At 34.7% G+C, this 17,575-nt stretch overlaps 2 protein-coding genes across 2 annotated transcripts; both read right to left on the bottom strand.

The window, feature by feature from the left end:
• Positions 1 to 600: 600 nt before the first annotated feature.
• LOC124530427 (maltase A1-like) lies at positions 601 to 4,491 on the bottom strand. Its single transcript, XM_047104594.1, has 11 exons — positions 4,283 to 4,491; positions 3,766 to 3,945; positions 2,929 to 3,089; positions 2,698 to 2,823; positions 2,485 to 2,605; positions 2,075 to 2,406; positions 1,887 to 1,994; positions 1,557 to 1,808; positions 1,172 to 1,269; positions 908 to 1,048; positions 601 to 679 (listed from the first exon to the last, which is right to left on the bottom strand). Exons 1-11 carry the CDS (start codon positions 4,422 to 4,424, stop codon positions 601 to 603), a joined length of 1,740 nt encoding a protein of 579 aa, XP_046960550.1. The 5' UTR covers positions 4,425 to 4,491.
• A 5,554-nt stretch (positions 4,492 to 10,045) lies between these two features.
• LOC124530722 (maltase A1-like) lies at positions 10,046 to 13,656 on the bottom strand. Its single transcript, XM_047104980.1, has 11 exons — positions 13,500 to 13,656; positions 12,837 to 13,016; positions 12,143 to 12,303; positions 11,907 to 12,032; positions 11,694 to 11,814; positions 11,283 to 11,614; positions 11,096 to 11,203; positions 10,766 to 11,017; positions 10,586 to 10,683; positions 10,348 to 10,488; positions 10,046 to 10,159 (listed from the first exon to the last, which is right to left on the bottom strand). The coding sequence occupies exons 1-11, from the start codon at positions 13,639 to 13,641 to the stop codon at positions 10,081 to 10,083; spliced, it is 1,740 nt and encodes a 579-aa protein (XP_046960936.1). The 5' UTR covers positions 13,642 to 13,656; the 3' UTR covers positions 10,046 to 10,080.
• Positions 13,657 to 17,575: the final 3,919 nt, after the last annotated feature.

The raw sequence follows: 17,575 nt of genomic DNA on the forward strand, positions 1-17,575 counted from the left end.
CATTACACCGTAATGATTATCATTGCAATTCTCAATGTGTCAACTAGGAATCTCCCGCCTTTTTTTTTAAAATAGGGAAGTTGTATGACTTGACGCTGATGTTGCTTGTTTATTCCAACAATATATATCTCCAAAGTAGATTACATGTCATCAGTATTGGATTTAAAGGCCCTGATAATTTTCGACACATTTTTTTTTTTTAATATTTCTTAGCTGCTACACATTTTATTCCACATTAGTTTCAGATAAAATTATAATCTAAAAGACCACAAACTTCAATGATTGAAAAAGGAATGCCCAATTCTGGTTTTTCATCAGCTATATATATAGTATAACAAGCTTTATTATACGATGTATTCTAGGTGGTATGGTAAGTGGCAACTAATAAAAATAAAACCACATTTTATGTTTATAGGTCAGATGATATAGATTATATATAGAAAGATATAGATGTTTAATAACAACTGATACCTAAAAATTAAAGAAAATTATAAATTTAAGCTTAAAAAAAAATTAAAAATTTTTAAAAAATTAAAAAAGATTTAAAAAATACTTCTTTAGTAATTTTATCGTTTTATTTAGCATATTATATTTTATCAATTAGCAGCAGTTGTCGACAGTTTTTAAAAGTAGAGCGCAGTGTCCCGATACGTGCACGTTACTCTTCGATACGTGAGCTCTGAAATATCATTATTTTAAATATATTAATTGCATAATGGAGAAAACAAATACTTCTAATATTATCTATACTTATTCTCGCTTCAATAATTAAATACATTTTAAATCAGTGTTTAAACATAAAATATCTTTTAAGTAATACATAAATTGTCGATAATTTTAGTCTTCACAAGTCAATCTTTATATTCAGTGAAAGTGGCTAGTTTCATTAGATATTTTGTAAACATACCCTTTCCCAACGGAACAGTCGACGCCAGAAGCGACGACTCTCAGTTGAGCCGGTAACAAGTGCAGCGAGGAGAGGTCGAGGTCTTGCGGTTCATCGGAGAGGTTGACTACACCCAGCACTCCGGGAGAGCCGGGGAGTAACCTGCCGATACACGGACAGTGATGATTAGGCGTGATAAGACTCAATATTAAATAAATATGTCGCTATAAATTAAATTCTCAAACATTATTCTTGATATTCTACAACGCAGTATGTTTGTCTCACCTGGTGATAACTAGAATAGATTCCGACAGAGCTCTGGTGTCCAAGTCTCCATCTCTGACCGTCTGGCTCTTCCTCACACTTGCGACGTCTTTGTAGAACTGAAATTTAATTAAATTTGTGTTATTTTACGCCACTTTATTTTTATTTTAGTGTGATTAGTTAGCTGTAATTTTCGTTAAAATTTGTGTTTAATTTATGTTTGTTTTCATTTTTGTATTCTTATTGTAGCAAGTGTCGTACACGCCTGCAATGGTGTACCATACAGAATAAGTCTGATGTTCTTTTCATAACTACAATTTTATTGTGTGTATGCCGATGGAGTGTCTTTTAAATAAATAAATAAATAAATAAGTACAATTGCTGACTGGATAGAATGTATTCGTACTTGGTAATGGCTCTTGGGGTCGTTGATCTGTTCAGCCAAGTTCACACTCCTGTAGTTGTCGGCGACCGGAAGCCAAGGTTTGCCGCTGCTGCTGGAAAAGCCGGCATTGGTAGAGCTGTCCCAGTGGTAGGGCGTGCGGCACGGGTCGCGGGACTTCTTGTAGTAGTTGATGGGGTCGTCGGTGTTGCAGGCCTGGGGGTCTCTCGTATCTTCCCAGCTGATCTCGCCGTCGGTCATACCGATCTCTTCACCCTTGAATTTATTGGATTATGTAACGATGTTTCCAACAACCTATACCACACTGACATTTCCAAGAATTGTTATATATACCTGGTAGGTGATGGCGACTCCAGGCAAGAGGAGAGCTAGCATGTTCATTGCGTCAACGCGGTTGATTCCTTGACGAGTAGCCATTCGGCTTTGATCGTGGTTACCATTCTGAAAATAAAAAAAAATATATTTTTAGCGCTCATTAAAAAGTGCACATTTTTTCAGTCTGTATGTTAAATTATACTTACAACCCAGTTTGCTGTCTTTCCGCTAGGCATGTAGGTCATCCACTTGTCGATGACAGTTTTGATTTCGAAAGCGTTAGAAGATTTGGTGATATCTCCGAGGAAGCTGAAGTTGAAGGGAATGGATCCGTTTCTGGTCTTCGTGCCGTAGTACCGGATCATATTGTTCAGGGTGCTGTAGGCTTCTGTCATCATGATCTTGTATTCGCCCTGTTTTGGAATGTATTCGTCAAGAAGATCTCTCCAGTTGTAAACAACTTCGTAGGTTTCGTCCATGTCCTGGGTGTAGATGTGGTCGAGGTATTCGTAGTCGTCGGGGACGGTACCAGGGGTTCCTAGGGAAAAATAAAAACAAAACTTAGACCCGCTCGTAAGAATAATTTAGCCAGTTTATGTTAGATAAAATAAAACACCTGAGAGAGGTTCGTCAGGATAGCGTCCTCCGTGATTTTTCGGGTCAGCTTCGTACAATCTGTTGACAGCGTCCACTCTGAAACCAGAAACACCTAGATCCAGCCAGAATCGTAGAACGTTCTAAAAAGGTAAATCATTTTGTATTAGTGATATCAATTCCATGAATGTCAACGCGAATGACAATAGGAGTACAATAAAAGTTGAAGACGTGCCTTCATTTCCTCTTGAACTCTGTCGCTCCGGTAGTTGAGATCCGGCTGACCGATGACAAACTGGTGCAAGTAGTACTGCCCACGCACTTTGTTGAACTCCCAAGCACTCTTACGGAAATTGCTCACCTATAAAATTATTCGAAAGAATCTTCAATTACTTCAATTTCTCTCAGCATATAACCTTTTTTTAATCTGAATGTGAAGATCTATAATTTGTTAAAAATAAGTTACCCAGTTGTTAGGAGGTTTGACGTCGCCAGTTTCAGGGTCAGTGACGCCGTCGGTCCAGATGTAGTAGTCCTCGTAGCCGGGCTCTCTGCGCGCTGAACGAACGAACCAATCGCTCTCGTTGCTCGTATGGTTGGGCACGTAATCCAGCACGACACGAATACCTTTAAAAGGTTGTAATACACACTGTGTTTTAAAAAAGAAATATTTTGTATTGTTGTCACTGTTAAGTTATTTTATATAATAATAGGTAGCTTCTGTTATATGTATTTAGTTTAGAATAAATTTTGGACATACAATGTACAAGCATATCAAATGTCATTGAAATGTAATTTACAAATGTTTTTATAAAAATAAATTGTGTACAGTACTGTTAAATATTAAATATCTTTAGTTTGAAATTAATTAAGCAAAAGTATTGTAAACATTTACAAGGATTATGATCAAAATACGTCGCAAGAAGATGAGCTGATTGCGGATAATGGTTCAGAACTATAATTATTGTTCCATTATAACTATAGCGGCAAATAATTGCGAAGATATTTATATATAAATAAATCTTATATTATTTATATATAATATAATAAAAATACAATTAAGTTACTAATGAAATAAACAATTATTCAGTTGGCATAGCACTTATACCGACCTTAAACCTAAACCCTATAGAAAAATCTTCCGATTTTCATAACTCTGATTTAAAGTTGTGTAAAACTGAAGGTTTTTCTTTTTATTAGCGCATTTTGCTTATGGCAGCTTTCTAAAGATGTATAATTTTTTTCTTAAAACAAGCAAGTCCTGTTATAGCTTAAACGTGAGTAAAACAGCAATAAATCTTACCCATACTCTTGGCCACACTCATGAGCCTTTTGAAGTCCTCCATAGTTCCATACTCGGGGGCTATTTGACGGTAGTCCGTGATATCGTAACCGAAGTCGTACATCGGAGACAGGTAGATCGGGGATAGCCATATTGCGTCGAAGCCAGTTTCTTTTAGATACGGAAGTTTCTGAGTTATGCCTGGAGAAAATTTAAATGCTCTTAAAAGTAATTTGAGGTTAGAACTTACCTCAAAATGAATTTAAAAAAAAAAATATTTTACCAGATACAGTCAGTTATTTGAAAGTTAATAAAACTTTAAGATGCCCCTAATCATTGTAATTGTACCAATTGTTATCAATATAAATTTAACAAAACGTTTAGAGCTTGATATATTTAAAGAAAACCCAATAAATGTAGTAGGACTGTCTTGGATAGGTGATTACTATCGTTAATTAAATTAGATTACAAGTTATTTAATTTTAAATAAAGAGTTGAGCAACTCAGTCGTATTTAATATACTTTAAAATGAACTCACCATTGAGATCACCGATGCCGTCGCCGTCGCTGTCCTTAAAGGATCGTGGGTATATTTGGTAGATTAAAGCAGTCTTCCACCAGTGCAAGTCCACCGCCGACGCGGCGCTCGCCACGAACAACAGAAGGATCGCTACACGCATTGCGATTAGGATCCACGCGACGTGTTTATTTCTCAGTGCCGACTAAACAATGAGACCGGTAGCATCTAACTCTTCCTTTAATATAAATCTGAGATCAAGTATATTCCCATTGACTACGATGATCAATTGCAATTTGAATTGTTTGTTTTGCAAATTGTTATTATCTTAACACTTAAGAGCGAAGTACTTCTCGTATCTTTAAAGTAAGGTAAATACCCAATCAAATATTTCATTTGTATACAGTAATTATAATTAAAAACAATGTTTTGACACGTTCTTACAGCCTATGTTCGATTTTTAAATATTTTTATACGCGCCGTGCCTTTTGGGTGCAGCAGCCCGAGATATATCCAGAACCAAGAATCTGCTCCAGGAAAACCCAATTCAGCTGGTTACACTCTCAAGTGTTTTATCATGTATCGGATTCTCCGTGCACTCAGTCGAGGACACACTTTGCAATCGGTGCATCGAAAAACCGAGGACGACAAATGTACACGCTTCGCATTTTCAAAATAAAAGACGATACATTGTATGCGTCTGTCCTAGCCTACCTAGCCTACGAGAGTAATTTTTCTTAACCTAGGCCAAGCTGGCAGAAACTGTCTACCGCACCTGTAGTAAACTCCCTACCTTTGCCGACCTTTCCATCATACCCGGCCCTACAGCGTATACTTACACAAATGTTTATAGCTCATCCACCTAGTTATAATAATCTTTTAGAATCCCTCCTAGGAATGCTCCACTACAACATATTGGATCTAAGCCTATACTTGGAATTAGTCATAGTCAGACACCTAGATATCATGGACTTGACTGGCAAAGATTTGGCAATCCACTTCTAATTACTTCAAGGCTTAAGAATTTAACTTCAATTACGAACGCTATAACTATTACCCAGGGCACTACTATTCCCATAATTAATATGCTGACTCATATTCAAACCAACCTAACGAGTGTGACTCCTAATCATCCTACGAAACCCCACAACTAGCTACTAGCAAGAGAGAGCAGGATTTTACCAATTGTCGTCTCAATTCAGGGTCAGAAAGGAATTTCATTTACCCTAAAAGAAAGAACTAACTTTTTTAAAATTATATAATCCACCTTTTATACTCCACATAGCTATAGGAAATTTTACCCGCTTTTACATGTTAATTTTTTTTTTATTAATTATATAACAATTGAAATTGACTGAGTTCAAAAAAATTAGATTATTTACTGATGTTGATACGGCTCAACTAGTATATTTCAGTTACTTTCACAGTATAATGTCCTACGGTATTATGCTTTGGGGTAACGCAGCCGCTATCAAACTATATTTGTGCTGCAGAAAAGGGCTATTCGCGCAATCTATAACCTAGAAGCCAAGGAATCATTAAGGTATAGATTTAAAGAAATTAAGATATTGACTGTTGCTTCTCAATACATATTTTGTAATGTTTTGTATGTACGGAAAAATATTAATGTTTTTATGAGAAAATGTGAACATAAATGTAAACATTGGTACAAGGAACAAACACAATCTTGTTACTCCTGTTACTCGACTGCATAGAGTCAGTTACTCTTTTGTGGGGCAATGTGTACGCTTCTACAACAGGATTCCAGAAAGCGTTCAAAATGCTTCTGTTGCCAAATTTAAAAAAATTGTTAAGGAACGCTTGTGTGCAAAAGGTAACTATACAATTAGCGAGTTTATGTCTGATAGCACACCTTGGGAAAGAAACGATCGCCTCCTGGCTATTTCTAATCATATACTACTATGTATCTTATTAATTTGACAAAAAAAAATAACAAAAAAGAGACCCGCTGAGTTTTTTCGCCGGTTCTTCTCAGGTCAGGGTGTTCCTTTTTCCGAACCGGTGGTAGTGTTTATTTGATAATCAATAAGTAAGTGTAATGCTTCTATATTGAATTAAGGAATTTGAGTTTGAGTATAACCAAAGATTGATTTTGATGAAACAACCATTAAATTCCTGAATGTGTTACGACCGTGACCATTAGAGAGATCCATAACTGACACTGGCTGACAGACAGAGACGTGGCTATAATATTTGACCGACTAACTCACAGACATAGACTGTTGTAGTTGAATGCCGAGATTGAACTTAAAATAATCCAACTCTAGACTTATTCGATGGCAACTTAAACTGAATAAATACGACTATATTAAAATTTATAAAATCGATCTATCAGTTAACTCTATAATATTACCTAAACGACATTTGCCAAATAATCTAAAGTGTCTTGTTGGCATTAATAAAAGCCAATAAAGTTAAATTATGAATTGAATTAAAGATTTATGGCCCAGCTTCACATTTAAAGAAACCAATTTTAAGGCATTTGGTTACAATGCCCGAGATGAATAGACGATATCAGTTATTTTACTCGTATATGAGTATTAAAAGGTACTACTTTATGATTTAATTGATTGGATGAATTATATGATGTAATCGACACTCAACGAGAGACTGGTATAATTTATGTTAAAAGATTGTTGAAATAAATGAAAAAGTCTAGTTGTTACACATTTAAAAACAAATTTGTAACATTTCTGATGTTTTTTTTTTTTTTTATTTCAGCCACACCGAGTAAGATGAGAGGGAATAGTGTTTCAAGAATTTATTGTCGATTTTAATAAAATCTAATTAAAAAGTAAGTAATTCTTGTAAATGTACCAGTTATTTTGATGAGCTAATCCATAGACTACGATTACAAGTGAAAAAAATTGTCTATGTACAAAATTACTAAAGAACCGTAAAGTACTTGAATCAATATTTCTTCTTCTTCCTGATTGAAGCTCTCCTCATTGAGTTTTTGAAGTTTTAATCAGTCGTAATCACACTTAGTAGTCAATGTTAACCACCAAAAATTTTTTCCGTCAATACATATCTGTCAATTGAAACTTACTCGTTTCATAGCTATATAGAAGACAGTTGAAAGTTTGGTTCTAAATCAGATGGTTCTAATGTCTAAAGTTCAAAAAAATCTAAATGGCAATTTTAAAGATCTGTTATGAAAATTTTAAAACATTTTTTTACAAATTCCGTAAAAATCAGACTTTTTAAAATTGAATACGCTTCAGATTCGAATAGAAGTATACCGAGTAATATTTATCGTGATTTACACTTTTTAAGGTAGTGGCTGTCAACGCACGGTTCATTTAAATAATATATATATATATCTTCAAAGACGTATATAATTAATTAATTGCAATGAGGCGAGGTGTTATACTTTTCATGAAGCTGTTTGCACCACTACTCCAAGGGCCAAGCGTTTCGACAGCAAATGGAACAAAAAAAGTAATTAGATATAATACACGAATATTTAGTTCTGTTTTTGGCTTTTTCCGCAGCGGCACCGGCTCTTAACATAGTTTCTCGGATATGAGATGGGGCCAACGTGTCAACACACGTAGCGTCCCACACAAGGGCCCGACCTCGTTCCCAGGGAACCAATGTTAATCCATCAGGTCTCTTACCATCATCACGACTAATTCCACGAGGCTCAGTAAGATCAGGAACGTCGATGGTGGCAAGAGCCCTTTTTATTATGTCATTAAGAGAACCGTGGCGGAAAAGCCTACCTGAACTCCTTGGGCAAGAGAGACCATGTAAAACGAAAGAGTCCACCTCCTTTCCACACGGGCATCTGTGCTCAGAACACAGAGGTGTTCCCAGTCGGAGACCAATCGATATGCGAAAACATTCATTATCTAAAAGTGTCCCAAGATTTTTAGAGGGTAATGAATTCAACCAGTGACTAGACTCTTTAGATGCTAACGCTAGAAGCCTGGCACGGCCTTGAGCACTTGTTAAATTTTGTGTCAAACTGTGTAGTGTAGCGTGAACCAATGAAGAATCCCAAAGTTTTTGTTTTGTAACTTCCTTAGGGAAATCATCATTAGGGCACTTTACCTTCCAGGTCTCTATCGCCTCAGTAACATTCTTAATTTTTACTGATTTTGATTTTAAAATTTCTGAACAAAGGTCTGAAATGCTATGTACAGAAGAAAGAAAGGCCGGGAGGGTAACACATGAAATATTTCTCACGCCGATGCCACCAAAAGGAATGGGAAGTGTAGCTTGAGTCCAAGAATATTCATCAAGAGATAAATTTAGAATTTTTTCTAAAGCTTTTTTAAAGGGTGGCATCGATTTGATTGGTAAGACTAAGATATTTCCAGATTGGGCTCGCACGTAGAATGTATATATATATGAGAATTTAAAATGTCCAGTCTGTCAAAATTGTCCGAAAATATTTTAATTTTATAGTTAAGAATAGGCTCTATGCCCTCATCAAATAGTGGTGCACCAAGGAGGCAAAGTGTATATTTATGAAGAATTTTTATGTTGGGTGCAATTTTATTAAATTTATCTATTGCCAAACTAACATTTTTATGAGTTAAATTGTCCGTAAAAAAATTTCACATTTTGAAAAATCAATTTAAGACCAATTTTATCAAATTGTTCTTTAATTTTAATTAAATCTTAAATAACGTCATCTACTTTACCTCCTATAGTTCCATCATCTAGATACCAAACGTTTAATTTAGATTTTAAATTCGAAATGCAGCTATGAATACCTAAGCTAAAAAGTGCAGGACCCTAAGGATCTCCTTGCTGAACGCCTACATTAGAATGAATTGTATTTTCACCAAAAAATAATTTGGAAAGTGAAATATAACATTGCCAAACGTATGGGTAAATTTAAAAGCATTCTTTACATCAACTTTCAGAAGTACCTCGGCCTCGTTTCCTTTTAGAAAGGTACGAGTAGAGTGTACTACTACTACTCAGCTTCCAAAACCGAGTTGAATTGGTTGAAATTTGGTTTTTAGGGTGGAGACTATGTGCCTACATGCTAATTTAGATGCCAAGCGGCGAAAAGTGGTCCCGATTGCTATTGGACGGATACTTCCGTCTTTTTTATTAAAGGCACAAAGTCTTGCACCATAAAGATGTGGTAAAAAGGATGAAATCACCTTACCAGATAGCATAAAATTGCAAAGATTAGTTATGTCACTTAATAGGGCCTGCCAGCGTCACCGGCCGAGGCACTCACAAGATCTTTAATATGTTAAATTAAAATTTACTGATGACATGTAATCTTCAAAGTAGATTACATGTCATCAGTATTGGATTTAAAGACCCTGATCATTTTCGACACATGTTTTTTTAAATATTGCTTAGCTGCTACACATTTTTTTCCACATTAGTTTAGCTAGATTATGCGTGCGTTGGAGCATTTATCTAAAGATATGATTTAATTTTGGATTGTATACAACACCATCGCATTTCCCAATTATATTCATGAGTCAATTCGGCTAAAATTATAACCTAAAAGACCACAAACTTCTATGATTGAAAATGGAATGCCCAATTCTGGTTTTTCGTCAGTTATTATTTAGTTTAGTATTCGATTGTAAGTGGCATCTAATAAAAATAAAACCACATTTTATAGTTATAGATCAGATGATATAGATTATATATAGATAGATATAGATGTTTAATGACAACTGATACCTAAAAATTTAAGAAAATTATAAATTTAAGCTTAAAAAAATTAGAAAAAGGTTTAAAAATACTTCTTTAGTTATTTTATCGTTTTATTTAGCATATATACACAATATTTTATCAAGGAGTATGTTAGGAGTCAATTAACAGCAGTTGTGGACAGTTTGTAAAAGCAGAGCGCAGTGTCCCGATACGTGCACGTTACTCTTCGACACGGGAGCCCTGAAAAAACATTATTTTAAATATTATCTTTAATTATTCTAGCTCCGAGAATGAAATAAATTATAAACCTGTGTTTAAGCGCTAAATAGCTTTTAAGTACTACACTAAACGATGATGCTAATAGCATCTTCAAAAGTCATCATATTCAATGGAAGTTGTTAGTTCCATTAGATATTTTGCATACATACCCTTTCCCAACGGAACAGTCGACGCCAGAAGCGACGACTCTCAGTTGAGCCGGTAACAAGTGCAGCGACGAGAGGTCGAGGTCTTGCGGTTCATCGGAGAGGTTCACTACACCCAGCACTCCGGGAGAGCCGGGGAGTAACCTGCCGATAAAACACAATATTAAATAAATATATCGCTGAAAATTAAAATCTCAAACATTATTCTTGATATTCTACAACACCAGTATGCTTGGCTCACCTAGTGATAACCAGAATAGAATCCGACAGAGCTCTGGTGTCCAAGTCTCCATCTCTGACCGTCGGGCTCTTCCTCACACTTGCGACGTCTTTGTAGAACTGAAATTTAATTAAATTTGTGTTATTTTTTCACGCCACTTCATTCAAATACAATTGCTGATTCAAAATAATGTATTAGTACTTGGTAATGGCTCTTGGGGTCGTTAATCTGTTCAGCCAAGTTCACACTCCCGTAGTTGTCGGCGACCGGAAGCCAAGGTTTGCCGCTGCTGCTGGAAAAGCCGGCATTGGTAGAGCTGTCCCAGTGGTAGGGCGTGCGGCACGGGTCGCGGGACTTCTTGTAGTAGTTGATGGGGTCGTCGGTGTTGCAGGCCTGGGGGTCTCTCGTATCTTCCCAGCTGATCTCGCCGTCGGTCATACCGATCTCTTCACCCTTGAATTTATTGGATTATGTAACGATGTTTCCAACAACCTATACCACACTGACCTTCCCAAGAATTGTTATATATACCTGGTAGGTGATGGCGACTCCGGGCAAGAGGAGAGCTAGCATGTTCATTGCGTCAACGCGCTCGACTCCTTGACGAGTAGCCATTCGGCTTTGATCGTGGTTACCATTCTGAAAATCATAAAAAAAATATTTTTAGCGCTCATTAAAAACTGCATATTTTTCAGACTAAATGTTATATTATACTTACAACCCAGTTTGCTGTCTTTCCGCTAGGCATGTAGGTCATCCATTTGTCGATGACAGTTTTGATTTCCCAAGCGTTAGAAGATTTGGTGATATCTCCGAGGAAGCTGAAGTTGAAGGGAATGGATCCGTTTCTGGTCTTCGTGCCGTAGTACCGGATCATATTGTTCAGGGTGCTGTAGGCTTCTGTCATCATGATCTTGTATTCGCCCTGTTTTGGAATGTATTCGTCAAGAAGATCTCTCCAGTTGTAAACAACTTCGTAGGTTTCGTCCATGTCCTGGGTGTAGATGTGGTCGAGGTATTCGTAGTCGTCGGGAACGGTACCAGGGGTTCCTAGGGAAGAAATAAAAACAAAACTTAGACCCGCTCGTAAGAATAATTTAGCCAGTTTATGTTAGATAAAATAAAACACCTGAGAGAGGTTCGTCAGGATAGCGTCCTCCGTAATTTTTCGGGTCAGCTTCGTACAATCTGTTGACGGCGTCCACTCGGAAACCAGAAACACCTAGATCCAGCCAGAAACGTAGAACGTTCTAAAAAGGTAAATCATTTTGTATTAGTGATATCAATTCCATGAATGTCAACACGAATGACAATACGAGTACAATAAAAGTTGAAGACGTGCCTTCATTTCCTCTTGAACTCTGTCGCTCCGGTAGTTGAGATCCGGCTGACCGATGACAAACTGGTGCAAGTAGTACTGCCCACGCACTTTGTTGAACTCCCAAGCACTCTTACGGAAATTGCTCACCTATAAAATTATTCGAATGAATCTCCAATTATTTAAATTTCTATTGGCGTATAATCTTTTTTTGAATCGGAAAGAGAACATCTGTTTTTTGAAAATAAGAAATTGGTTACCCAGTTGTTAGGAGGTTTGACGTCGCCAGTTTCAGGATCAGTGACGCCGTCGGTCCAGATGTAGTAGTCCTCGTAGCCGGGCTCTCTGCGCGCTGAACGAACGAACCAATCGCTCTCGTTGCTCGTATGGTTAGGCACGTAATCCAGCACGACACGAATACCTTTAAAAAGGTTGTAAGACACATTGTGTTTTAAAAAAAAAAATTATTTGTATTGTTATCACTATTAAGTTATTTTATATAATAATAGGTAGTTTCTGTCATATGTATTTAGTTTAGAATAAATTTTGGACATACAATGTACAAGCATATCAAATGTCATTGAAATATAATAATTTACAAATGTGTTTATAAAAACAAATTGTGTACAGTACTGTTAAATATTAAATATCATTTAATTTGAAACTAATTTAGCAAAAGCATTGTAAACATTTGCAAGGGTTATGATCAAAATACGTCGCAAGAAGATGAGCGAGATTCAAGATTGCGGATAATGGTTCAGAACAATAATAATTGTTCCATTATAACTATAGCGGTAAATAATTGCGAAGATATTTATATATAAATAAATCTTATATTATTTATATATAATATAATAAAAATACAAGCTTTCAAAAACTGTTAAAAAAAATCATTGTTAAAACAAGCAAGTTCTGTTATAGCATACACGTGAGTAAATCAGCAATAAATCTTACCCATACTCTTGGCCACACTCATGAGCCTTTTGAAGTCTTCCATAGTTCCATACTCGGGGGCGATTTGTCGGTAGTCCGTGATATCGTAACCGAAGTCGTACATCGGAGACAGGTATATCGGGGATAGCCATATTGCGTCGAAGCCAGTTTCTTTTAAATACGGAAGTTTCTGAGTTATACCTGAAGAAAATGAAATAATAAAGAAAATATCAAATTGCTGTGTAAACCAATCTAAATTAAAATATACTTTATTCAAGTAGAATTCATAGCTTTGGAATCGTAATTACACAGAACTATATTATATAAAAGTAAAGTTCTCTATTATATGAAGCGTTTGATGTTAGAAATTCATCCAGGAATATCTCACAATTGGATGAGGAAAGGTATTAAATATCTCAGACTATAACAAAAACATCTTTTTGTCTAGTTTAAGGGATAAAGTTTTTTTTATAGGTAGGATAAAAAGTATGACGATAAAAACTACGACTGACAATTTCGTATCGAAAATTTACTTTAATGGACTTAAATATATTTCGAAGTACGAATAACAAAATTTATGTATATAGTTCTTCTGAGTTAATATTACTAGAATAATTCAAATTATTCTGTATGTTTCTTTTTTAAATAAATTGTCGTATTTAATATACTTTAAATTTAACCTACCATTGAGATCACCGATGCCGTCGCCGTCGCTGTCCTTAAAGGATCGCGGGTATATTTGGTAGATTAGAGCAGTCTTCCACCAGTCCAAGTCCACCGCTGACGCGGCGCTCGCCACGAACAACAGAAGGATCGCTACACGCATTATGATTAGGATCCGCGCGACGTGTTTATTTCTCAGTGCCGACTATACAATGAGACCGGCAGCATCTAACGCTTCCTTTAATATAAAACTAAGTTGCAAAGTACCCATTGACGATAATGATCAAATGCAATTTGAATTGTTTGTTTTGCAAATTGTTATTATCTTGACTCTTAAGTGCTCCTTGTATCTTTCAAGTTAGGTAAATACCCAATACCCGTAACTATGTTTACAATAATTATAAAAATACAAGTATGTTTGGGAAATTCATACTCGGTACAAGATAATCTTAATTGTGTTTCTTCTTTGTCGTAGTAGATTTTCCTTTCAAATAATTTCTTCCCATTTCTAATATGTGTACATTTTTTAGATACTTACTGTATAAATATACTTACTAAACAGAATAAAAATAATACGAACTATTTTTGGGGAATTTACTTTATTTAAGTAACATTTTGCTTGAAAACAAGTTTTAAAAAATGATTATTGTACATACACGATGAAAACATTTGATTCACTTTTAATATAACTAATGGGATGATAGTGTCCCGCGTGAAGATTCAAAAAAATATAATTTTATGACTTAAAAAGTCCACAAACAGAAATAGACCACGAACTAGAAAATATTGTCTTTGTCAAAGGCATAAAACAAAATTTACATTTATACCATATTCCTATAAAACGAAACGTCATCGAAGGCATAGTTTAATATTTAGCTTTACGGAGTAATAGCAAATTTATTCTCCTCAATAAAAATATTTATGTATTATGCTAAATTTATGAAGAACGCTCTATCGAAATAAATAAATTCCAATCATGAGCTTGATAAAGACAATATTTCCACATATTGAAGACATTGATCACGTAATCGCAATTAAGACACCTGATTTGAATTTTTTAATTGTACTAAATAAAAATTTGTATAGTCATTTTGGTTTGTTGACGAAAGAAAATCGTACTGTTACCAATAAATTATTTCACTTTTTATATGTGACTGTACTTTTACAGTATGGTTAGAATAAAAATAACAGATAATGACTACTTTTTAAATAGAAAAACACTTTAATCTCATTACTTTAAAATGACCTAGCAAATATCCAATTAAATTATTCAAATATGATTTACCATCATTTCATTTCATTGAAATTTAAACAGAAATGTGGTACAAAAATATCACAATTTTTTTTTATAAGGAGAGAAATTCAAAACCACAATTGAAAGAAAACCAAACTTAAGATCCGAATTATTCTACTTTTTGATTTAAAACTAAATTAAAATATATATTTTATCGAAAGTACGTTTGAAAGATTCACTTTCAAGGTCATAAAATAAGTACGTCAAATCGGACATCTTAAATCGCACGAGTTCAGTAAATTTCAAAACTTGCAATATATGTTCGTTTCATAGAATAGGTCAATAATAACTACATCTAATTAAATCGAATATCTATACACTGTAGAAAAATTTGTACCGATTGATGTACACAATTGATTTGTACTCGAAACATAGTAGCAGCGTTGCCAATGTGTGAGGAATTCCCCAAATTTCGGGGAATCGCAATTCGATCAGGGATTAGTGTGGGGATTGTCGTTTGTGGGGAAAATGAGGGGAATTTATACTTATGCGTTTTATACCAAAACGATCGGTAATTGATTGTTTACCCGTTTTTTAGTTAGTACAAAAATTGAAATTGTAGTCAATTATTAGTTAGCATGGTAGCAAACACACTATACATAGACATTAACCATGACTAGTCTGATTCAACGAAAAAAAAAGGTCGTCAGTAACCATGACTTTTTACTTTTTACGAAATTTACCTCGAAAATTTGATTTTACTGTTAGGAAATGAAAAACAAACATACAATAACATGATTTCTGTGTGAGGAATTTATGGAGAATTGGGACATTTTTTCCCCAATTTGGGGAATTTCGCTAAGATTTTTGGGGAATTAGGTGAATAGGCATTGGCAACCCTGCATAGTAGGTATCTACAGAAACGTCACAGAAAAGTTGGTCGAAAATAGTACACAACCTACAAAAATAGTTCAGCTCGCTAACATGCATTATATATTATTTTAAAATATAACGTACGGAATGGACATCGACTAACATCAACATGTACTTAATATTCAAAATTATTATGTAAAAATACATTCAGAAACACTTTATCGATATTACCTATCTAATTGTACGGAAAGTTACCAAGTTATATGTATTAATTTTACTAGTATTCCATTTTACTTTATATATTGGAATATGTACTTTAAATTTATGACCATATCGTTGATACAGGAGGTTACTATTTATTCAATATATTGTTGTATATGGTTGACAGTAATTGAAAGAACTTGTACAGAATATTGATAACCTAGAGAGAATATCTGAGGTCAATTACGAATAAACAGTTGTTTCATGTAATAATTATGTCACAATGATGTCCGTATAAAGTTATAGTAGGACACAACTTAGATGTAGCATCGGCAAATTCAATAAAATTTTTAACCGATTACTGCCGATTTACCCAACCAATAGAAATAACTCCCTATCGCGCCATTCGACGCTATTCGTCGCTATAAATTCTCGTGTCAGTTCAACCTGAGAAAGCAAGTGCATGTAAATCGACACGTCAAATTGATGAATATATTAGGTCATATGATATTACAAGGTATTAAGTTTGTGTAAAGATCACATTCACATAAGAAATGAATATTTATAATTTGGGAGAGATGTGATCGGTTTTACGAATTTTGCCGATGCTACATCTAATTTGTGTCGTACTATACCTCACTGACAATTAGCTGCAAATGCGTCCGTACACTTATCTATTTAAACAATAATAATATTGAATCGTTGAACTTATGACATACTTTTAAGCACCAGTAGCTCAACGATACAGAGGTGTCTAGCGATGTGAAAGTCGCAACTTCGATTCTACTCCCTTGGGGATCATTTTACTTATAAAAAAAGTTAGGAACATACTTTATAAAAAGCTTGTCATCTGTTTTAAACACAAGTACCTTACTTATCTAAGACAGAGAGAGAAGCAAAAATATTTTATAAAAATTGCATTCTTCTTAAGTAATCAAATGATTTGATTGAAATATTGCAAAAAAAAAACGATTCGGTATAACGCAGCCAATGGAAGAGTGAAATCTATAACAGTATTTTCATTACGTCATTACAATTACAAAAAACATACTTATACAACTTAATACTAGAGATGAAACGGATATCCGTTAACTATCCGGTATCCGGCCTATCCGGCCGCCAAAATACTATCCAGATGTTGGGTAGCTACTATTCGGACGCAGTAAGGGCAAATTATGGTAAATAAATACAATTTTCTATTTTCTATGCATTGAGAGGTAGCAACCGCTTGCATTTTCCTTTTTCTTTACGGATAGCCGATATCCGGTATCTGCCCAAACAGCTATCCGTTTCATCTCTACTTAATACTCAGCAATAAGGAACTCGGGTAAGATTAAATTCACTTTAAACTATGACTTTCCTAACACACCACTCCGTAATATTTACATAATGTACATCACACGCTGAGACGTAACTATGACATGAGATAAAATATCTCGATATGAAAATTTTTAAAAATTAACTGAAATCGAAAAATAATGTCATATTACTAAATAAATATAATAATTAATTTTTAACAATTTCCATATCTCGATAGGTGATCATTCGATTTAACAATGTAAAATTATATCGTTCAAATTCACTATCTACTTATAAAGCTTCGTCTCCACAAAAAGAAAATTGGTGACTTTCGAAAAGTTTCCGTAATACTTCGAGTTGTCACCAAAAATTGTTACAACGTTACGTTATATTTCTTTGTAAACTGTTGTTAGTACAGAAATTGACATGTCTTTTTGTGGAAACGCACCATAACGCAGATTCTTGTAGACATATATTTATTAAAAGATGT

Source organism: Vanessa cardui, chromosome 6, assembly GCF_905220365.1.
Source record: "Vanessa cardui chromosome 6, ilVanCard2.1, whole genome shotgun sequence".
NCBI lineage: Eukaryota > Metazoa > Arthropoda > Insecta > Lepidoptera > Nymphalidae > Vanessa > Vanessa cardui.